The following is a 24623-nucleotide window of genomic DNA, read 5'->3' on the forward strand; positions in this document are numbered from 1 at the left end:
ACAATAAAAGTGATTTGATTTGATTTGAAGTGCGTGAGTATGTGCGTTTATGAGCTTGGCCTCTGAACTCCACCCCTCCCTCCACCTGCTCATGAATATGTAATGTGTGTGCTAAATTCCCCACTAAAACTACACGGCCATATGAATAATTTATGCTCAGATGTAACCACACATGCTAAATGCTAGTCTGAACCTAACAAAGCCCTTGGGTTGACCTCAGATCTCTTATAAACTAGTCAAACAGATTTGATCACTGTATTAAGCTCTGGTTTGACCTTTAGCCTTGTGTTGCAAAGAATTATGTCTGATATGGTGTTTTATAAATATTGTGTGTACAGTATGAATGTCCACACACAGTCAGTCACTCATGAAAGCTTTTTTGTTTTCTCTTTCATGTCTTCTTGGTTTCCTGGACATGGTCCTCACAGGTAAGGTTTTGTGTGTCACTTGCCTTTCTTATTTTTTTTGTATTATCTTCCATTCTTGTCTGATGTTTCATCATGTGTAGTGTTATCTTCTCTTCCTTTAGGTTTAGTATTATCTTTTGATCTGTTCTATGACTATTTATAGCTTAACTAGGAGGTACATGAATGTTAGTCCCTCCTGTATTTTTAAGATAGTGCTTTTGTGTGAATTGTGTTTTTAGCTGCATTTATGCCCTTATGCCAGTATATGTGTGTGTTCCAGCAGGGGTCTGTACGCTCTGCTAACTGACCCATTTTCTGCCGGCTCATGGGGTGGGGGATGAAAGGCAGCATGGTGCTTCACTCTCTCAATCTCTTTCCCGATCAAAGACGGAGAGAGAGATGCTCAGCCGTACCTTATTCACTGTTCAAACCCCTCTTTCCCAGCATTCCCAAATCAGCTCCATCACAACTCAGCTGGTGGTATCCCAACTATCTTTTAATGTCTAAACTAGTACTGTTTAAACAACAGCTATTTCAGTTTTGCGTGAGAGCTGACAGAGAAAGGCAAAACATTTCTGCTCTGTGGTGCAGAGCTGCGATTCATATTTAATGCAATGCAGAGAGAGTGTGCAAGTGTGTGTGTGCGGCGATGCGTGGGAGGGAAGCTGCAACCGAGGGTGCGTTTTTGAACACAGAAAGAGCACAAGAGTGTCTTTTATATTCCACTGCAGTGCCAATTCCCATTTGGCTTTGCTAGTTTTCTGATTTACATTTTAAGCAGTGACCTGCAAAACTCTTAACGCACTCCGAGTCTCACTGCCATTTTATTTCAGTTCCTGACCTGTATTGTTGTCAGGGTTGATGAAAGGCCTGGAAGTAAAACCTGCCCTCAGGAAAAGAGGCCTAAATGACCATCCACATGACAGACGAGCACTCCTTATAGCCTATATCACCGTGACAGTGTCTGGTTATTACACTCCTGTAGATGGCAGGCCACTTCTAATGTCAGTTTCATGGCAAAGGTTTGGTATGTTTTTGATTGACCTGAAATGCCCAACAGTGACTTTGCCAACACTGAATCTGAGAAAAATGGCTTCAAAGATGTTTAGTGGTCCAGCCAAATGTGTTGTACATATACACATGTTAAGTCACTGATTAAATGTGCACATGAATCTTGAATATAAATAGTCACAGGACTGATCATAGGGCGAATTCCATTCAAAGTGAGCATCCCAATGCTCTACTAACTCCAAAGGGCTCTTGAAGTAAGTCATGGCATTACTGTATGAATGTACCCTTCTGCAACAGTCTTTTGGAAGGGTCCTTCGTGAAAATATTAATTTTCTTACTTGCGTTTGGAACGACCCTTCGAGTGGCACCCCTGTCCCACAGTGCCCTTCAAGGGTGCAAGATGGCATATGAAATTCGCCCATAGTCTAACAGACCCGTTTTCGGTCATTTCGGTTTCTCTTATGATCATAGACATCCCTCTGTTCCTAAAGTAAATCTGCCACTTACTTTCTGCTGTCATGCAATATTAAATTGACCGTGTGCATAGGTGCTGACTCAAATGAAGGAACGTTATTGACCTCTGTGGATCAGTTTGGAAATATCAAAGGATAGGTTTCGATTATTGGTTTGTCCCGTGAATTCATTCCTATCAGTCTCAAGTTCAGCGCAGACTGACAACATGCACGCTAAACCAAAGCAGAAAGCAAATGTCTACGGCATGCGCTTCCTGATATCATTTTTCCAAAATTTAAGTCCCACATTAAATGAACTCGTATTGAAATTAATATGAACACGAATTACAGTGTAAAATTAAAACAAAATATTTTACATCACAGATTCTTTTAGGATATCCTATCATAATGTAAAATTAACTTTATAGTCATATGATTTTTACAAAAGAATAATTGAAGATTAATTTTAATATCTGCTGCGTAACTATGGTAGAACTATATATGCGATACAGTCTATATGCAATTTGGAACAAAAGACAACTATGTTTGTGATCGCTTGTATAGATGGTGCTTTCTTATTCCAATTAAATTCAGTTTATTTTGACCGTGGGGTTTGCAATGTTCCACACACTCCGATGATGTCATCATAAGTATATCGTATCGCATATCACATTTTCCAACAACTTATTGCATATCACGTTTTTCCTCCATATCGTGCAACCCTACTTAAAATATATTGTTTCTATACTTATAATCAGCAACTTAAAATCAGTTGTTCAATATTTTCCCATCATTTCTAATTCAATTACGCAATGCTTCATGGGATTGTAGTTCGTGCCCTCATGAAAGATGTTTAGTACAGAGCTTTGTCCGGTGAGGGCCTGGGTAGCTCAGTGGTAAAGACGCTGGCTACCAGTTCGCTAGTTTGAATCCCAGGGCGTGCTGAGTGACTCCAGCCAGGTCTCCTAAGCAACCAAATTGGCCCGGTTGCTAGGGAGGGTAGAGTCACATGGGGTAACATCCTCATGATCGCTATAATGTGGTTCGTTCTCTGTGGGGCGTGTGGTGATTTGAGCGTGCCTCACGCGCTATGTCTCCGTGGCAACGTGCTTAACAATCGCTATGTCTCCGTGGCAACGCGCTTAACAAGCCACGTGATAAGATGCGTGGGTTGATGATCTCAGACGCGGAGGCAACTGGGATTCGTCTTCCGCCACCCGGACTAAGGCGAATCACTATGCGACCACATTGGGAATTGGGCATTCCAAAACAGCTGAGAAAGTGGGCGGGCACTGTTGCGCTCTGTTGGCCTTGCCGTTGTGCGTATGTTCTGAAAGATGTGTATATGTAACACTTCCTCAGCTGACGTCCTTCCTTCAAATATTTCATTGTACAGATGAAGACTATAACTCTACAGGTTAAACATAGTTAAGACTTTACATTCTGGGGAGCCTGGCTACCACACCTGGAGTCGCGAGTTCGAATCCAGGGTGTGCTGAGTGACTCCAGCCAGGTCTCTTAAGCAACCAAATTGGCCCGGTTGCTAGGGAGGGTAGAGTCACATGGGGTAACCTCCTTGTGGTCGCTATAATGTGGTTCTCGCTCTCGGTGGGGCGTGTGGTGAGTTGTGCGTGGATGCCGCGGTGGATGGCGTGAAGCCTCCACGCACGCTATGTCTCCGCGGTAACGCGCTGAACAAGCCACGTGATAAGATGTGCGGATTGACGGTCTCAGACCCGGATGCAACTGAGATTCGTCCTCCACCACCCGGATTGAGGCGAGTCACTACGCCACCACGAGGACTTAGAGCGCATTGGGATTTGGGCATTCCAAATTGGGGAGAAAAAAAAAAAAAGACTTTACATTCTATTAGTAATATATTTGACCTCTTTATCTTTCTTTCTCCCTGCTAGAACAGGGAGAACAATGATCAAGACATGGAGCAGAGCCTTGTTCTCTCAGTCATTCCTATCAAGAGCTGTGGTCCTTTTCTCTCTAAGCTGTAGCTAATAATGTGAAGCAGACATTCTGCGCATGCTGCACCTGTGAAGCTCTGTGGTCCGTATCAGGGATCTTACGTGGTGCAGAAGTGATGAAACCCAGCAATCACAGGGGCCTGTTGACACCCTGCCACTGGAGCGGAGCACTAAACAGGGATTTTTTTCCCCTAAGCCTTTTATCTCAGATGAAAGTCTCGCTCCCGAGAGTCTTGCCAACCCTACCAAGAGTAACAAATGGGCCAGAGAACACCTGCTAAAGTCAGCATGTTTCTACATCACTTACTGTTCTCTTTGTCTCTCTGGATTTGTCTCTCTCTCTTTACAGATGCAGAGCATCAAGGCCGGTCTGTATTTCTTTTTTCTGTAGCACTATTGGGATTGAATTAGTTTTCTAAACAGCATTTAAATTTCAGTTATTAACATAGGATGACTGTGATTTCATACTAATTCGGACGGGATTGGGATCTCTGTAGTTATAACTGGGTGTGTCTGTTGTCTGTATGTTCATGTACTCTGGATGTGTGCATGACAAAATGCCATATTTTTATAGCATTAAGTGTATAATCCATAACATGCTCTTCTCCAGATTTATTTAAAGACTGTTTTTAAAAAAGAAAGAAAAACACTGCGTGTATTCTCTCTGGGTAACTCGTGCCACTATTGTAAATAACCCAGCAACAAAGTGTTTTACATTTTTCTTTTTTTATTTGTATAAAATCCCTCTTAAAAGTACTTAAATACATATTACATCCATAGGCTGTGTGACGAGGAGGAGGGCGTGGCCGGGCCATGATGGAGCACGGCCGGTGCTGAATCAACTGATCAGTGGGAGAGCGAGATAAACAAACTTTTATGTTAACTGTTTAGCCGGTTCGTGCCTCCTCCTTGCCCGTCCTTGGACTGTTACAGTGGTGCTGAAACCCAGGAGGGAGGAGGGATGCGCTGTCACGGAGTCCTCGCCACTGCCGTCTGCCAGGGGAGCAACCGCGACCATCTGCCTGGGGAAGGAGGGGTCACTGCCGGCCGCCGAGAGCCGGAGGACCCGCTGCCGTCTGCCGAGAAGGAGAGGAGTGGTTCCGTCCGCCAGGGGCCGGAGGACCCACTGCCGTCTGCCGAGAAGGAGAGTGGGAGGGAGTTAGTCAGACCGGTGGCGCCCCGGACTGAATCGGGTGGGGGAGGAGTGTGACGACGAGGATGAATCAGCTGATCAGCGGGACAGCAAGATAAGGAGCAGCCGGAGATGCCAGTTCGAGAGAGAGAGAGAGAAGCACGTGGCCACGTTGTGTGTGTGTCCTTATGTTTTATGTTGGTTTAAGTTAATGTTGTCCATTAAACTTTGTTAACTGTTCAGCCAGTTCCCGCCTCCTCCCTGCCCAACCGTTTACCTGTTACAGGCTGTCATTGGAAAGTAGCAAACAGGTATAAGAGTAATGGCGGCAGGGAAACAGTTGCTAAGACAGGATTGGTCAGATGCACTTTTAAGGCAGGGCTTAGCGAAGGGTCAATTGTTATTTAATTTAATGATTAATTTTGCGGGGATAACCCTATAGTCATTATAGTAAATTCTTTTCAATTCTGGCAGTTTTTTGGTTGTAATTTGTTATGGGGCCCTTTGTTAAACTGCTCTCTGGTGTGTCAAAATGTGCAAGGATTTATACTCCGTTTCAGCGCTGATTGTCTATCTGCCTGCCCGACTATTTACATATTATGATTTTGTAAGTGAAATATCACATATCTTAGTCTCAAATTCAGTGCTGGCTTTGGCTCTATTGTAAGGACTGTGTGACGAATTGTGGTTTCCTGCTTGCTTCCCTCCCTCCCAGCACAAAATTCACATTTGATGTCCAAAGCACTCCGTGTTCACTTTAATCAGTGTGGGCTATTTTGGCTTGCTGAGAAGACAGGTGGTCCCTGCCTGTACATCCTCTTCAGACCAGAGCTCTTGAAACATCATTTCATTAAAGCAGTTTTCATGGTCTGGGCTGCAATGATCAGAAATTCTTTTGTCTTGGCCATGAATAAAGAAGGCCGAGACAGATCCAGAATACACTAGACAATGTGTGCTTTGAAATGGATATTCAGCTCTATCTGCCAATGCTTTAAATTGGCTAACATAAGGTCTTAAGTGTTCGGTACTGGGCAGATTTCTTCTGAATTGTGATTGGGTACTGATTACAAATTACATGACAAAAATTGCAAATAGTAACATAATCTAACAGATTACATTTTTGGGGTATTCTAATCCGATTATTTTTGGATTACTTCTTTTATTTGATGTCAATTTCTGATGGAAGTTTCTAGAAATATGTCCATGTTCCCGGGGAGTGTTACACAAATGTGGTCATGCAATTTTGCCATTTTACAAATGCCATCCTTGTGTGTTAAGAGATCAGACCAGTTATATTTGGGAATCAACGTCACAAAAACAGCCTCAAAGTTATCGCTAAAGCAAAAGTGCAAAAGCAATTCATGAAAGTAACACTAATGCAATTGGATTATTGTGAATATGAAATAAGTATATTTGGGCATTTTGATGGACAGAACCCTTCCAAACACATTGTGACACATGGTTAAATTACACACAGAGTGATAATTCAAATAATACTTAAAATGTGTTCATCAGGAGTTAAGAAAACATGCAAACATATCTTCAAATGTTTCTTTAAATTAACGTTGAATCCTTTGCAGTTGACAGGAGATTAATGTTTACATTGCACAGTGATGTTTTTTCCCCGTGTCACCATAAAAGTGAAATTATTTCTGTAAATCCAGTGGTCAAAAGTTGATTTAGACCGTTCCATCTTCACCTGGCCACTGACGAGTATCAGGTCTGTGTGCAATCTGACAACCCTCCCCCTGAACATATATCGTAGTTAGGCTAAGTGAAAAATTTAAAAGATTTAAAAAATAACAAAAAAATCCATGTGTAACAGTTTGGGAAAGGAGGATGCGGGAACCGATGTAACAAACAACAAGACTTTAATTAATACAAACCCTGAACTGAAAACATAGTGACACATTGACGAACACACACACACACACACACACACATACAGAGTGGCCATGTCTCTCTCTCTCTCTCTGGTGTCCCCGGTGTCCCAGGCTCTTCCCTTATCTCCCTCCCACTGATTAGGGAACTCGGAGCCGGGTGTGCATCATCATGGCCTGGCCAGGCCCTCCTCCTCGCCACACTCCTCCACCGCCCGTTTCAGGCCGGGGGCCACTCGGACTGGCTTACTCTTCCCCCCCCCCCCATATCTGGAGGGGAGACGCTGCCCTTCCGGCCATTCCGTCACCTGATGGTCCTCCCCGCCTCCTGTGAATCTGCAGGAGATGAGGGGAGGGAGGGGGAGAGAGAAAGAGTGAGAGAGAGGAGAGAGAGAGAGAAAAGGAAACTCTCTTCTTCGGCTCCCGCGGGCACACCACCCACTCGGTCCTCAACCACTCCTCCGCCCCATGGCAGATGGCAGCGGCTCCTTCGCCACTTTCCGGACGGCAGTGGCAAGTTATCCAGGACAGCGTGCCCTTCCTCCTTTCCCGGGTTTCGGCACCTGTGTAACAGTTCGGGAAAGGAGGATGTGGGAACCGGGGTAACAAACAACAAGACTTTAACACAAATGCTGAACTAAAAACATAATGACACATCGACGAACACGCACACACAGAGTGGCCATGTCTCTCTCTCTGGTGTCCCCGGTGTCCCAGGCTCTTCCCTTATCTCCCTCCCGCTGATTAGGGAACTCGGAGCCGGGTGTGCATCATCATGGCCTGGCCACGCCCTCCTCCTCGTCACACTCCTCCACCGCCCGTTTCAGGCCGGGGGCCATTCGGACTAGCTTACTCCCCCCCCCATCTCTGGAGGGGAGACGCTGCCCTTCCGGCCATTCCGTCACCTGATGGTCCTCCCCGCCTCCTGTGAATCTGCAAGAGATGAGGGGAGGGAGGGGGAGAGAGAAAGAGTGAGCGGGAGACAGAGACAGAGAGAGAGAGGAGAGAGAGAGAAAAGGAAACACTCTTCTTCGGCTCCCGCGGGCACACCGCCCACTTAGTCCTCAGCCGCTCCTCCGCCCCATGGTGGACGACAGCGGCTCCTTCGGCTCTTTCCGGACGGCAGTGGTGAGTTCTCAAGGACAGCATGCCCTTCCTCCTTTCCCGGTTTCGGTACCAGTGTAACAGTTCGGGAAAGGAGGATGCGGGAACCGAGGTAACAAACAACAAGACTTTAACACAAATGCTGAACTGAAAACATAATGACACATCGACGAACACACACAGAGAACAGCTCTCTCTCTCTCTCTCTCTCTCTCTCTCTCTCTCTGGTGTCCCCGGCTCTTACCTTATCTACCTCCCGCTGATTAGGCAACTCAGCGCCGGGTGTGCATCCTCACGGCCCGACACGCCCTCCTCCTCATCATACCATGTAATGAACTATTTACTGCCGTTGCCTAATTAACATGTAATCATGTAATCCATAAAGTAACTGTAGTCTGATTACGAGTATTTTAAAATGTAATTTAATCCAATTTCAAGTACTTGATTTTTGTAATTTATTACACAATCCAGATTATATGTAATCAGTTACTATCCAGCACTGTAAATGTGTTATTTTTAGGAGATTGCAGGTTGTGCATGTAGATAAAAACTAGTGGAAATCCACATCATTCAGTTTGTTTAAAATATGTTTGGAGCAGTGGCGTCCGAATGAGTTTTGGGTGGGTGGATGGTTTGGGATGTGACTTCATTATATTGAAAATTAATATGAATTATATTTAATATTAATTAACAGCTTGTCCTGCTGTTGCTAATCTTCCTAGACTGTCCAGGCACGTTACCTAATTATATATTAATGAGCCATAAAAGTTCTTTGACGCCTTGACTTTGAGATACAGTATCAAGCCAGTTTTATGTTTTTGCTCATTTTTACTTTATATTATAATCCCGAGATTGAGTCTGCAGTAGATCTCATCTCTGAGTTTTGTTTGGAGTGATTTTTCTTGTGCATTTTAATTATGCATGGTGTGTGGCCATTGTTTACTCTAATCAAAGAGAAAATACATAGTGTAAGTTCAAGTGTTTATAACTGTAGTACAAGTGAGGTGCTGTTCTCGTTTCATGCAGTGGGAGATTTTTCTGCAATCAGTCAAGCTCCTGGGTCGCCCAGCGGCTGCGCATGCTGTTCGAAATAACTGGACCCAACTTCATTTTTAGTCATGCCTACAGTATGAGCAGGCTGGCTGTTATATATTTCATACAGTATGTACACCGGCTTTATATTCCATTCTCTGTGTTAAAGTATTCAGGAGCTATGAAGTCATGCAAGTACATTAAGGACAGGACCTGTGAAGGGCGATGTGTTGCATCAGAGTGAATACTGCATACCTAAGCTTCTAAGCTTGTGTCTCTTTATGACAATCCTGTGGCTGAGATGAAAGGGTTCCCTGAACAGATTTTCTGCAGTCTTACTGGTGCAGAGGTTTGAAGCCCTGCAATCAGAGCAGTATTGAGAGAGCTGGACCACAATTGGTGTATGTAAGTAGCTTTTTTTCCCCTCTGTTTCACAGACAAAAAGTTGGCTAAATGTCAACCCCCCCCCCAAACCAACGTGTCTCAAAAAGAAATAACAGGGTAGAGCTTGATATGATTATGTTTAGAGGGAATAGAAACGACATTAATGTCTTTTGGAGAAATGTGAAGCATTCCATTTTTTGTGGTTTGTGCCTCTGCTTATGTTTATTACTTTAAAAGAGAACACATATATTGGCAAACCTATTTTTGATTTTGCTCTTAAAGCTGAAGTAACATTTTCAGTGTTAAAATGATTTATTCTATTATAGCTTAGTATACAGAGACAACTATAAGTAAGCCATTCAGAGGAAAACTGTAAACACTTGATCTCTGTGGCACTATAAAATTTGTGTGTTTGTTTAGAGCGACCTGCTTAGACCCTGCCCACCAACATTACTCAATCAATGGCCTGAGTTGGGGGCGGGACTATCTGACTGTTCGAACAACAGCAGATGAGGGACGTATTCAGAAATCTGTTTTGAAAACATTGTTTATTTTGCAATTCAGTCCGGTGGCGCTAGTGTCGCAGAAATTACACCAAGAATGCACGTTATAGACAACAAAAATAACAAAAAAGAAAAAGTGGTGGAGATTAATGCACATTGCAGGAATGTATATACAGTTGTGCTTAAAAGTTTGCATACCCTGGCAGAAATTGTGAAATTTTGGCATTGATTTTGAAAATATGACTGATCATGCAAAAAAACTGTCTTTTATATAAGGATAGTGATCATATGAAGCCATTTATTATCACATAGTTGTTTGGCTCCTTTTTAAATCATAATGATAACAGAAATCACCCAAATGGCCCTGATCAAAAGTTTACATACCCTTGAATGTTTGGCCTTGTTACAGACACACAAGGTGACACACACAGGTTTAAATGGCAATTAAAGGTTAATTTCCCACACCTGTGGCTTTTTAAATTGCAATTAGTGTCTGTGTATAAATAGTCAATGAGTTTGTTAGCTCTCACGTGGATGCACTGAGCAGGCTAGATACTGAGCCATGGGGAGCAGAAAAGAACTGTCAAAAGACCTGCGTAACAAGGTAATGGAACTTTATAAAGATGGAAAAGGATATAAAAAGATATCCAAAGCCTTGAAAATGTCAGTCAGTACTGTTCAATCACTTATTAAGAAGTGGAAAATTCAGGGATCTCTTGATACCAAGCCAAGGTCAGGTAGACCAAGAAAGATTTCAGCCCCAATTCCCAATGCGCTCTAAGTCCTCGTGGTGGCGTAGTGACTCGCCTCAATCTGGGTGGCGGAGGACGAACCTCAGTTGCCTCCGCATCTGAGACCGTCAATCCGCGCATCTTATCATGTGACTTGTTGAGCGCGTTACTGCGGAGACAGCGCGTGTGGAGGTTTCACGCTATTCTCCGCGGCATCCACACACAACACACCACGCGCCCCACCGAGAGCGAGAACCACATTATAGCCACCACGAGGAGGTTACCCCATGTGACTCTACCCTCCCTAGCAACTGGGCCAATTTGGTTGCTTAGGAGACCTGGCTGGAGTCACTCAGCATGCCCTGGGATTCAAACTCGCGACTCCAGGGGTGGTAGTCAGCGTCAGTACTCGCTGAGATACCCAGGCCCTGGGGCTTTTATTTTGACACTGAAAAGGCGATGTGTATTTGACAGTTTATTATGTTCTGCATTTCCTAAAACACTGTAATCTCCTCCTTATCTGTTATTCTGTGCTGTGTTTGTAGATTTGTGTAATAACTTGTAACTGTTACTAATGTTTGGAACTGTGCGAATGCTTGAACCTGCATTACTTTGATTTCACAATGCTCGTGAACTGTTCTGAATCACACACAGACCGTTTATCTCAGTCTTTTGTGATCACATATGACCAACTTGCCATTTTGATGTTATTTTGATTAATTGTGCAGTACTGAAGGATCGTGAAATCAGTCTACTGATGTGCTCTTTATGAAACTTAATGGCCAAATGAAAGCACATTAACATCATCGCGATACTCACGATATTGGTCAATATTACATCGTCTGCAAAATTATCTTGATTATATCATTAATATTCGATATATCACCCAGCCCTAGACACACTCAGTATCAACAAGTTGATCATATGACTCAGTCTGGATGAGTCACTTCAGATAAACGTTCGATGTTAATTCGGAGCCTTATTTAAAATATCCGGAAATGATACTTGAAGTGCTCCCAGGCCAGTAGCATTTAATCTCTTAATGCTGAGAAATTAATGTAATTTCTAGAACATTTACAGGAACAGTCATTGTAAACACCTTCAATATCTAAATTTGTCTTTGTTTTGTTTTAGTTGTTACTAAGGGAAGTATTGCTGATTTTAAAAAAAAGGGAACTTATATCAGGGCAGTTGTCTGCAGTGAAGCTCAGTGCCAATATATACAGTTGAAGTCAGAAGTTTACATACACTTTAGCCAAATACATTTAAACTCAGTTTTTCACAATTCCTGACATTTAATCGTAGAAAACATTCCCTGTCTTAGGTCAGTTAGGATCACTACTTTATTTTAAGAATGTGAAATGACAGAATAATAGTAGAGAGAATGATTTATTTCAGCTTTTATTTCTTTCATCACATTCCCAGTGGGTCAGAAGTTTACATACACTGTTAGTATTTGGTAGCATTGCCTTTAAATGGTTTAACTTGGGTCAAATGTTTTGGGTATCCTTCCACAAGCTTCTCACAATAAGTTGCTGGAATTTTGTCCCATTCCTCCAGACAGAACTGGTGTAACTGAGTCAGGTTTGTAGGTCTCCTTGCTCGCACATGCTATTTCAGTTCTGCACACAAATGTTCTATCGGACTGAGGTCAGGGCTTTGTGATGGCCACTCCAATACCTTGACTTTGTTGTCCTTAAGCCATTTTGCCACAACTTTGGAGGTATGCTTGGGGTCATTGTCCATTTGGAAGACCCATTTGCGACCGAGCTTTAACTTCATGGCTGATGTCTTGAGATGTTGCTCCAATATATCCACATAATTTTCCTTCCTCATGATGCCATCTATTTTGTGAAGTGCACCAGTCCCTCCTGCAGCAAAGCACCCCCACAACATGATGCTGCCACCCCCATGCTTCACGGTTGGGATGGTGTTCTTCGGCTTGCAAGCCTCACCCTTTTTCCTCCAAACATATCGATGGTCATTATGGGCAAACAGTTCAATTTTTGTTTCATCAGACCAGAGGACATTTCTCCAAAAAGTAAGATCTTTGTCCCCATGTGCACTTGCAAACTGTAGTCTGGCTTTTTTATGGCGGTTTTGGAGCAGTGGCTTCTTCCTTGCTGAGCAGCCTTTCAGGTTATATCAATATAGGACTCGTTTTACTGTGGATATAGATACTTGTCTACCTGTTTCCTCCAGCATCTTCACAAGGTCCTTTGCTGTTGTTCTGGGATTGATTTGCACTTTTTGCACCAAACTACGTTCATCTCTAGGAGACAGAATGTGTCTCCTTCCTGAGCGGTATGATGGCTGTGTGGTCCCATGGTGTTTATACTTGTGTACTATTGTTTGTACAGATGAACGTGGTACCTTCAGGTGTTTGGAAATTTCTCCCAAGGATTAATCGGAGCATTTGTTTTCTGAGGTCTTGGCTGATTTCTTTTGATTTTCCCACAATGTCAAGCAAAGAGGCGCTGAGTTTGAAGGTATCAGAAGCTAACTGGCTAAAGGCTTGACATCATTTTCTGGAAATTTCCAAGCTGCTTAAAGGCACAGTTAACTTAGTGTATTTAAACTTCTGACCCACTGGAATTGTGATATAGTCAATTAAAAGTGAAACAATCAGTCTGTAAATAATTGTTGGAAAATATTTCTCGTGTCATGTACAAATTAGATGTCCTAAACGACTTGCCAAAACTAAAGTTTGCTAATATTAAATCTGTGGAGTGGTTAAAAAATGAGTTTTAATTACTTCAACCTAAGTGTATCTTCATGTAGAATTGAGCTGAGGGTAATTAGGCGTTTGGAGAGCAGTAGATAAAGACAGTGTTGATGGGCAAATGGGGCTTCCGTCGGTGAGGTAGGGGGCGACATGATGAAGAGAAAAGCTGTATGCACTAAACACGTTCGGCCTGAACAGCCCCTTGGCTTTTGAAGTCCATTTTATCCTTTTACAGATTACATTTTTTTTTTATTTATTTTTTTTTTTTTACACAAAATAAGTAAATAGGCTACGTGTTTAAATAATACCCACCGTGGAAATGTTAGAAGCTGTATTGTTTTCAATTGTTTTTATAAAAAAAGGAATTTTACGGGTTCAATACAAGTTAAGCTCAATCGGCAGCATTTGTGGCATAATGTTGATTACTACATAAATTAATTTCGACTCGTTCCTCCTTTTCTTTAAAAAAGCACAAATGTGTGTTCCAGTGAGACACTTACAATGGAAGTCAATGGGGCCAATTTTTTAATGTTACAATACTCACTTTTTCAGAAGTATAAACACAAGACACAAACAGTGTGTTAACATGATTTTAATACGATACAACACTTATCACTTTGCCAATTTTAAAACTTCGTTGCCATGACGATGTAATGTCAACAAACCCTAAAGTGACTATAAAAATGACGATTTAAACAACTTTACAGCTGAAATAATACATGAGTTTAACAGAAGAATTAATGTAAGTGCTTTTATAAAATTATAATCTTCACATTTCTGCCTTTAAACCCTCAAAAAATTGACCCCATTGACTTCCATTGTAAGTGTCTCACTGGAACACAGATTTGTGCTTTTTTTTTTTTTTTTTTTTTTTTTGTATAAACATTATAGTTGTTACAGAGTTGTTAACGTTTTTAACCAAGAAAATAAATAGATCCATAAATAAAATACCCGGCGTGGAAATGTTTCGAGCTGAATCTGGTAAAACTATAACGCGCGTGTCATGTAACTCATCCCCCCGTCACGCGCACCTTTAACTCGCAATAATGCTTTTCCTTGATTTGGCGCCAAAGCATCAATGAAACAAACCTTCAGCTCACAATATTGATGCATAAACATGAGTTTTAAGCGACAACATAAAGACTGTAAGGATTGTCAGACGAGCCCGGGTGGGTTTAAAGGTTTTGACAGACAGGAGATGTGGAAACCCGACCCCCGCGTGTCCCGGAGCGGATCTCTGCGCGTTCACTTAAAACTGAAATCCTGTGGCTCTATTCTATATGGAGAATTGTATTGTGCCTCTGCATAGCCAGGTTCATCACTTCATAATATTTTCACCGGCGGACCTACTATTGATTTCTCTCTCATGCGTGAAGAATAAACTTCAGTAGGGAAGTTACTGGCGGAAAATGATTATTTAAATGTGCTGATTAATGCACAGTGCAAGAATGCATTTTAAATTAGGTTAATATTCAGTGCCTCTATGTAAAGCTGAATAAATGATGCAAGTCTCATGAAACAGCAGCAGTAATGTGGAACTCATCCTGGAGAAATCCGCTCCTGGTTTTACTTCTACTTCGGTTCTGGATGATGTGTGTGTGTGTGTGTGTGTGTGTGTATGTATGTATGTACACAGCATACGGGCTTGAGAGTCGGAGGAGAGAGAGGAGTATGGATCCGTAGGTCGTGAGGCTGTGTCTCGTTTCCCGGCACTCTCGTTGTGCATAATAGTGCGAAGCGCGCGCTTTGTGTCGTGCGTGTTACATCTGAATGTTACATTTGAGTGGGAGTTCAAACGCACGGCGGTGGGAAACAAAGGCGCGCTCGGTCCGGTGCAAAGGAAGCAAGCTGGCGGCGCAGGGGGGGATGCACGGGCACAATAGGGAAGACCACACTCTTCTGCTGTAGGAGGACTGTTGCAATAATATTTTCCTCCAGACAGTCAAGCCTCGCAGCGGGAAGCAGGACTTTTCTTTTTAAGCACATTTGGCTTGAAGAGGACAACCTTTGAATTGGACGTATAGGCGATTTGATGGGGATCTGAAATTTGTCTTTTGGAATTTTTTTTTTTTTTTTTTTTTGAAAGAGCAGATAGTAAAACAAATTGCACCAGTGCAACTTTTTTTTTTTTTTCATTTTTTTTTTTTTCACTTAGTTTCATTCTAAAACCAAGCAACTTCTTTATGATTATTATTATTATGCATTCTGGATAACTTCTGTTGGTAATTTCACACTAAAAACATACTTGAAAGGTGGATTAATTTACTTGGGTGGGTTTGGTTTCTGAAGAATGTACTTACTTGATAGTAATTACCCGGAAAGGATGGAGCGGGGTACGCCACAAAGGAAAACCGTGTACCGGATCTCTTTGACATTAGTGAAAAAAGAGAGTCTGCACGATGGAGGGGGCTCAGAGCACCGGCGACTGGAGAACCCTAAAGTGAACACGTACAGGCGAGAGGGATCCTGTGAGATTCAGCGGACCTCCCAGCTGGAAGAACTGAAAGAAGTGGAGGACGAGACGGACGAATTTCATGCCCACTCATACATGAGGAACTTTAGGACCTTTAGTACTGGACATCTGGAGCTGGGCAGGTTAAAAATCTCTAGGAGGTTGCAGAATTCACCCAAAGACAAGGAATTAAATGAAACATGCATCTTGCCAGAGAATGGTCAGAGCAAGCTTACTGAAAATGCGGCAACAATGTGCGCAAAGAATGTGCCAGCACAGGATAAGACTGAAACTGATAGACTAAAGCATGAAGAAATCTGCAGTGCAGCTGCGCCTAATGGACAAAACACTGGCATTAGAAAGAAGACCCTCAAGACCTCCAGGAGCACAGAAGAACCGGTAAGTACTTGGTCAGATGAGACTCAGGCCCCAGAGGAGGCAAAGGACTTTCCGAAGGCCAGAGAGAGCTGCATCTCCGCTTTACTGGCCAAAGGGAATGGGAAGTCCCCCAAACTGGCACCTCAAACCCCCACAGTGAAGAGGCACCCAAGCCTGCTGCGTCGAAGTTTCAGCTTTCGCCACTGGACGGGTGGAGAGTTGATTCGCATTCGGGCACTCTCCAAAGAGAAGCACCACAGCAGCTCGGGCTGCATCGGCCGCGACGGCGGGGAGAGCCAGGCTCAGTCCGGCGTGGTTCTGCAAAACCCGGCCTTCGATGAGTCGGAGTCCGCTGAGAAGCGAAAAACCTTGGATGTCAGCGAAGTGCTGAGCAAACCCGACTCCATGACGGAGCTGAGCCGCAGAGACAGGGCAAAGGGCAAGAACCGCACTTTGGACAACAGTGATCTTCTCAGGCTTTCGGAGAAATCTTTGTTGGAAAAGGAGGGATTCATCAGAGGGACAGGCTCCCGTTCCAGCGGACAGGAGCGTAAACTCATTCGGTTCTTCAGTGGTATCTTCTCAAAGCGAGATGGGACATCTACGCCATTGAGCAGCCCCAGCAATCGGGCACTTCGAAAGAACGGCCTGCTGGGATCTCAGCGGCGATCCGAAATGGCCTACTCACAGTCCAGCACAGAAAGTGTCAATGGATGTCCACCGGAGGGTAATAGCGTTTATCTGTCCTGTCCTATTCTGTTTTTTCTCTGCTATTTGATAGCTATGTGTTTGCTATTGTTGGACTAGAATGGGGGCTGGAGGGATGCATGTTTGTTTTGGACAGGAAGGTGATGTTTAGCTGCCACTTTGCAGGCCACCTGTGTTTGTGTTTCATTATGCTGTGAGCTTGCAGCTTACTCAAAGAGCTGGCAGCCCTGTCTGAAATGGGGAGTATTTGCATTCTTGAACTGCAAATGTTTTGCTTCTCTTAGCCGGCTATATGGATTTTGCTGAGAACACATGCTGCACGACACAGCGACAGTTCCCCCCATCTTTTCTTTTTGAAGATATTTACACATATTTACATCTCTAGCTCTCTTGTTCCTGATCTATTATCTCACTGTGTTACTGGCGACAGCAGGTTGTCTGTGAAGGCCACTCCCCTCCTGTCACTGATATGGTAATGTAGAGCTGGTGGTAGATGCTGTGTGGAGTTTGAGAGAGATTTTAATAAATTACCTGCCTGAGCACAGGCCACACACCATCTGCTGCCTGTGAGGTGAGCGTATCCTCCTGAAAGACAGGCTGCCCCCGTCTGCTGAACAGGCCTCTGAGTCAAGTCAATCAATTAATTTTATCTTCAAGAACATTTGAGACAGGGTATTATACCTTCTCAAAGAAAAAAAAAACGGAATAACAAATTTTTAAACGATTCAATTCTGTTTATAAGTTATTCCATTTTGATATCTCGTTTTGTAAGAGGATTTGAGCTAAAGCTGTGAGTGAGTTAACTCGGGACTGTGTTGATGATCAGGCCGGTGCTAATGCCCCTAACACAGTGTGTAGTAAAACCTTCTGTGCGTGTTGAGTGTGACAGCATCTATAGCTGATTAGCCGTTTCCACATTCCTCAGATTTCTGAGGCATACCTGATCTTTAAAGGAGCATTCAGTAGTTCTCTAGCTTGCGTAAGCATTGCTCTTCTTCGTGTACTTTAAGTACCGATGTGACAGTGATGTTAGATGCTATACTGCCATCTATCCATGTGGATTAGCATGATCATCTCTGCTGCCCCCGTCAGCTTTGGAATATCATTTGCATCTGGAAAATGTTGGAGTTTGAGGTTATATCTAAAGACAGTTATTACCTTTATTAGAGAACTACTTAGCATGAAATAAACCTCAATTATGTAGCTATACAGAATGGTATGGTAAAGGAAAGATTAGAATTGTTTTTGATGATCAAATATAGCATGCTATGAATACTGTATTTGAAGAACTCGTTTTATTTCCAAGCAAACCAACTCAAAGTGGTTTACAAGTGGTTTACTCAAAATCCACAACAATCGCTGTGCCAAGCTACTTTGCACTAAGCGAATGAAGACGTCTTTGCCTCACCGTTACCGATGTTTACTCTAGTTTTTGCCTTCTTGCTTGAAGCAAGTTGCTTCAGACCTTTTTTGCTTCTTCTGCAGTAAAGCTACTTGATCTCCCACCGTCTCCGCTGCTAAAGCACGATAAATAAGTATGTTCCATTGTGTGCTTTCACCATGACAAATTCCTTGTGTGTGTAAGCATACTTGGCAATAAAGCTCATTCTGATTCTTTTCGCTCTTCGCGTCACCAATCAACACTGCGCTAAGCATAGCCAAGCGTATCTACACAGGCTGCAGCCAATGAGTGCGAGGATTCTCTTCTTCGACATTTAGTGAAACACAAATTATTGATTTTGCTTTAAAAATTTAATTCATTTATTAAAACACAAAAAACTTAGACAATGACCAGGGCAATAATTCAGTTGCGATGATTGGCCCGTTGGTTCGTTCAGTTATTAATTATTCAGTCACATGCGCATTTCTTCTTATCGAATAAAACATTTATCCACCTCAAGCGAGCGTGTAATGTTTCCATCTTGGTGTTTCCATCCAGCAGATTTTATGCGATATTCTAAAATACGCATAAAAAAAACACTGATGGAAACATAGCTATTGATGGCTTTTCTTTTGTCTGTTCTTAAAAAATATAATAAAGTGTGTTTCTTCAAGCGTGTGTCTTTGTGATTAACAGCATTTCTTGTCATGTGTCACTCCGAGATGTCTTACAGGTCGCCCGCCTGTTGCGGGTAGATGAGCAAAATTACCCGTGCATGAAATACATTTGGACGAGCAGCTTGTGAACTGGATTCAGCCTCGTCGCATTTGGCGGGTGGCGGGTACTAGTTTCACACCCTGATCACTGTTTAATATATTTGCAGACTTCCCAGATCCATGATTTGCCATTTCCTGATGTTGTCAATCATCGTTTGTTCACAGTCGGCATTGGGATCTTTGTAAGACATCGTCGATATCGGATTACATCGTCCGATCGCTCAGCCCTATGACCCACCATAGGAAAAAAACACAACCTGTATTTAATGTATCCTGGGTCGTATTTCCTTTTATCTTGCATAGTTTTGTTAATGGTTTAAATGCATGTATCAAATGACATTTTTGTTGTTGATGTCAACAACAAAAGATACATGAAGCCCCCCCCCCCTTTTAAAAGTTGGTAAGCATATTTTTATATAGGAGCTCATATTTATTGTCCAGTTTATTTCCTAATTTCAAACATCATTCAAACAGAACACATATTACACAGAAAAAGTTTGTTCATTATTTGTCCACAGGTCTTGGAGATGCAAATTATAGTGTTATGAATAATTTTATAGATTCTACCTAATACATTATTTAATATGAATCTATAACATTTTTCCTCTGACAATTATAGACCAGCCGAGGGATCCGGCGATATCGACATGCCAACACGCTTACATCATGCAAGAGGCGATTTGAACTCCACTCTCATGAACGTTCAGACCACAGCTGGCCAGAAACAAAGACTTTTAGTAAAAAAAAAAAAAAAAAGTTTAATTATTGATCTATTTCTTACACCTAGCGTTTCACATCAGAAGACATTCATTAATCCGCTGGACTTGAGTCGTATGGATTACTTTCATAACGTGAGCTCCGCTGTTTTCTCTCTCATTGGTAGTTGCACCCGAATGTCGCTCATCATTTGCATAAATTTAAACTCTTCTCAGTTTTGTCGTGTTGCTCGGCACGCCCACGTCTTGTCGCCATTGGTCACTGTTGCTCGTGTCGCCGGAAGTCGCTGTGCTCTCATTGAAAATGAATGGCATCCTGTTGCTTAGTCGCCCTGTGATGCTTGCCGTCTGAGCAGGGCTATATTCAGTGCTGCTCATGGCAAGTAAATGCACAAAGGAAAATCAATTTGCGAAATCCGAGTCGTTTTTTTAATACTCAACTTGCTGATGTAGAATGAGAGTCGATTACTAGTGCACATCCCTAGTAAAAACTCTGACCAGGAAATGAGAACAGGCCTCTGGTATGAATCAGGGGCAACTTCTGTGTACAGGAAAAAGTTGGATAACACATAACAGAGGCTACTTAATGACTGCATCGTGGAATATAACTAAAATCTGTTGCATATTGCATCCTTCCTGCAATACATTCTGAACAGAAAAAAATGCATCATGGAGTTAGTGGAGTTGCGCAGAACTGGAACCGTTTTCTAAGTTAGGATGCAGGTTGATATCTTGTAGCTACAGTAAAAACAGTTCTTGTTTCATGATCTTGACGCAGAATGCTTCTCATTTCTGAACATGTTCTTTGCATTGTGGTTGGCAGGTGGAGTTTCCATTTTCAAATGCTGAAACATATTTCTGAATATTTCATTCCTTTAAACTGGCTCTCCTTTTTTTTAAATTTTTTTTTTTTGGCCACAATTGGTATCTTCAGCAAAATCTAATAGTGGTGCTTATGAAAGCAGAAGTTGTTTTACCTCTTTATTATCAGTGCTCCCAAGTTGAAGCGGCTAGAGGAAGTAATGGAGTCCTTTTTTTAAATGTCGAGTCAGATGTATAAATCGGCTTCCTCTGGAACAGTTCGACTCCATGTGATCACATGGGTGTTCATTTCGGTGTTCTTCTCAGGAGTTAGCTGACGGTGTGCTGTGGTAGATAGTGTATATATTGGGATAGCTGTTGATAAGCCTCATGGCTGGAGGGCCTGATCTGTTATAGACTATCTGCCCCACTGCCCCACCCTAACAGTGTCAGGTATGAGTGGGTGGGTGGGTGGGGTAGAGTGTGTGTGTATGACCTATATTTACAGCCATGCAAAAATAATGTGGCATGTGGAACTGTGACATGCTGGAAGTGATAAGAGCATGGCTGGAGCTTCTCATGGGACAAGTGTCTTGAGAGGGGAATAAAAGCAGAAGTTGGAGTTTTTTTTTGCAGACACATTTGCTGTGACATTGACTGAGTCAGTCACCGCTCTGTCAAAGTGACAGTGAAATTTTATCACTTCAATAAGGGTTTAAATTTTTACACTTTTAAGACCTTACTTTGATGTTGTCTTCATGCCACTTTCTTCTACTGAACACTCTCTCTCTCTCACACACACACACACACACACACTAGGAAGCCTTTTATGCAAGACATAATGTGAAAGAAATCTCACTGTGGAGAGCAGCCAGAAAGGGATTGTGGAGTCGTACTGGATCCGGGCTGCTGTCATCACTAAAGTGTACTGTAGAACATTCACTCTAGAACAGACACAGCAACCGGGATGGACTAAATGTGGCTTTTGTTTCCCAAAGAGGAGTGAGAAGCATTAAAATGAGAGGGAACGTTGCCGTGAACCATGCACGACGAGTTAAGCCGTTGAGCACCGTCTCCAGTATGTGAGCAGTTGGAGTGGCAAGTGGGGTGGCAAATCTCATTTTTAGGGTGTCAGATGCCACCTCTTGCCACCCTTCTGGCCATACCTCTGGTGAGGACATGAAGTGATTGGTAAAGAGGGTGGTTTGGGAGGATGGCATCTAAAAATTTCATGAGTGAGATTCAAAGTTGTGTTGCTCGTATGAGAACCTCAGTTCAGTGAGCCTTATTTATGAAACACAAGCAAAACAAATTACTTGTGTAAATCATTCATCAATCCATCTGTATGTAAATCGTTACGTGGAATGGGTTAGTTCTGTTGCAATAACTAATATTTGAGATAACTGCCATTATGGTATCAAATTTTACTGTCCAAATGGTGGGATTTTAAGCAAATGTGGAAATGCCGTGAACACTGCGTCTTTGTGTCTCATTTTCCGGTGATAGAATAATATTATTTAATAATAATAATATTTACTGTATATAATATTATACAGTGCATCCGAAAAGTATTCACAGCGCTTCACTTTTTCCACATTTGTTATGTTACAGCCTTATTCCAAAATGGATTAAATTCATTATTTTCCTCAAAATTCTACAAACAATACCCCATAATGACAACGTGAAAGAAGTTTGTTTGAAATCTTTGCAAATTTATTAAAAATAAAAAACGAAAAAAATCACATGTACATAAGTATTCACAGCCTTTGCTCAATAGTTTGTTGAAGCACCTTTGGCACCAATTACAGCCTCAAGTCTTGTTGAGTATGATGCTACAAGCTTGGCACACCTATTTTTGGGCAGTTCCTCCCATTCTTCTTTGCAGGACCTCTCAAGTTCCATCAGGTTGGATGGGGAGCGTCAGTGCACAGTCATTTTCAGATCTCTCCAGAGATGTTCAATCGGATTCAAGTCTGGGCTCTGGCTGGGCCCCTCAAGGACATTCACAGAGTTGTCCCGGAGCCACTCCTTTGTTATCTTGGCTGTGTGCTTAGGGTCGTTGTCCTGTTGGAAGATGAACCTTCGTCCCAGTCTGAGGTCCAGAGTGCTCTGGAGCAGGTTTTCATCAAGGATGTCTCTGTACATTGCTGCATTCATCTTTCCCTCGATCCTGACTAGTCTCCCAGTTCCTGCCGCTGAAAAACATCCCCACAGCATGATGCTGCCACCACCATGCTTCACTGTAGGGATGGTATTGGCCAGGTGATGAGGGGTGCCTGGTTTCCTCCAGACATAACGCTTGCCATTCAGGCCAAAGAGTTCAATCTTTGTTTCTCATGGTCTGAGAGTCCTTCAGGTGCCTTTTGGCAAACTCCAGGCGGGCTGTCATGTGCCTTTTACTGAGGAGTGGCTTCCGTCTGGCCACTCTACCATACAGGCCTGATCAGTGGAGTGCTGCAGAGATGGTTGTTCTTCTGGAAGGTTCTTCTCTCTCTACAGAGAAATGCTGGAGCTCTGTCAGAGTGACCATCGGGTTCTTGGTCACCTCCCTGACTAAGGACCTTCTCCCCCGATTGCTTAGTTTGGCCGGGCGGCCAGCTCTAGGAAGAGTCCTGGTGGTTCCAAACTTCTTCCATTTACGGATGATGGAGGCCGCTGTGCTCATTGGGACCTTCGATGCTGCAGAAATGTTTCTCTACCCTTCCCCAGATCTGTGCCTCAATACAATCCTGTCTCGGAGGTCTACAGACAATTCCTTGGACTTCATGGCTTGGTTTGTGCTCTGACATGCACATTTAACTGTGGGACCTTATAGAGACAGGTGTGTGCCTTTCCAAATCATGTCCAATCAACTGAATTTACCACAGGTGGACTCCAATCAAGTTGTAGAAACATCTCAAGGATGATCAGTGGAAACAGGATGCACCTGAGCTCAATTTTGAGTGTCATGGCAAAGGCTGTGAATACTTATGTACATGTGATTTTATTCGTTTTTTATTTTTAATAAATTTGCAAAGATAAACAAACTTCTTTCACGTTGTCATTATGGGGTATTGTTTGTAGAATTTTGAGGAAAATAATGAATTTAATCCATTTTGGAATAAGGCTGTAACATAACAAAATGTGGAAAAAGTGAAGCGCTGTGAAAACTTTCTGGATGCACTGTATGCATGTTGGTTGGGTTCCAAAAACAACATTGTTGAACAAAAAGAAAGACATATTAAGTATTTGGAAATATTTTAATATTTCAAATATTATTTTACATGTCATTCTACTCCTGTGCAATATTTTTGACATTTTTAAAGCCTTTAAAGAAATCGTACAGGGCTCGACATTAGGCATTGTCACGTACATATCCGTCGGACAAGTAAATTGGTTATTCACTTGTCTGAGTAAAAAAGTTTCTTGTCTGGAGAGAAAAAGCGTTATTTAAGTAAGTTACATGCTCAAGTAACATCTCAAAGTTTCTGTTGTATTTATTCTAATATTACAACACATGCCCAACCTAATAGGATACCTATGCAATTAACTCAATTCTCTCCGACCGAAATGTAAACTGCGCTTGGTAGGGGAGGAGGCTTTTGTCAAATGGTAGTTAAATGGTAGTTAAGAACAGCCTACATCAACCTCATTTACAGCAGGGTTGCTCACTGTTCTATTGAATCAGATCTAAAATAACAAGGGGCATGGGTAGCTCAGCGAGTATTGACTTTGACTATCACACCTGGAGTCGCGGTTTGAATCCAGGGCGTGCTGAGTGACTCCAGCCTGGTCTCCTAAGCAACCAAATTGGTCCGGTTGCTAGGGAGGGTAGAGTCACATGAGGTAACCTCCTCGTGGTCGTGATTAGTGGTTCTCGCTCTCAATGGGGCGTGTGGTAAGTTGTGTGTGGATCGCGGAGAGCAGCATGAGCCTCCACATGCTGTGAGTCTTCGCGGTGTCATGCACAACGAGTCACATGATAAGATGCGTGGATTGATGGTCTCAGAAGCGGAGGCAACTGAGACTTGTCCTCCACCACCCGAATTGAGGTGAGTAACCGCGCCACCATGAGGAGCTACTAAGTAGTGGGAA

General features: G+C 42.7%; 1 protein-coding gene across 4 annotated transcripts in view; it reads left to right on the forward strand.

Moving 5' to 3' along the window:
- Window positions 1-24623, forward strand: part of LOC127449219 (arf-GAP with GTPase, ANK repeat and PH domain-containing protein 1) — a 251379-nt gene that overhangs the window by 44440 nt on the left and 182316 nt on the right. For 2 of the 4 annotated variants that reach the window (XM_051712500.1, XM_051712501.1), the window contains exon 1: window positions 15476-16894. The exons of the other annotated variants lie outside the window; for them this stretch is intronic. In XM_051712500.1, coding sequence (XP_051568460.1) covers window positions 15628-16894 — 1267 coding nt within the window. In that variant the 5' untranslated portion in view covers window positions 15476-15627. Of the gene's footprint in view, window positions 1-15475; window positions 16895-24623 lie in introns of those variants that run through there. 4 annotated transcript variants of the gene reach the window in all.

Source organism: Myxocyprinus asiaticus, chromosome 12 (assembly GCF_019703515.2).
Source record: "Myxocyprinus asiaticus isolate MX2 ecotype Aquarium Trade chromosome 12, UBuf_Myxa_2, whole genome shotgun sequence".
In the NCBI taxonomy this organism is placed as follows: Eukaryota; Metazoa; Chordata; class Actinopteri; order Cypriniformes; family Catostomidae; genus Myxocyprinus; species Myxocyprinus asiaticus.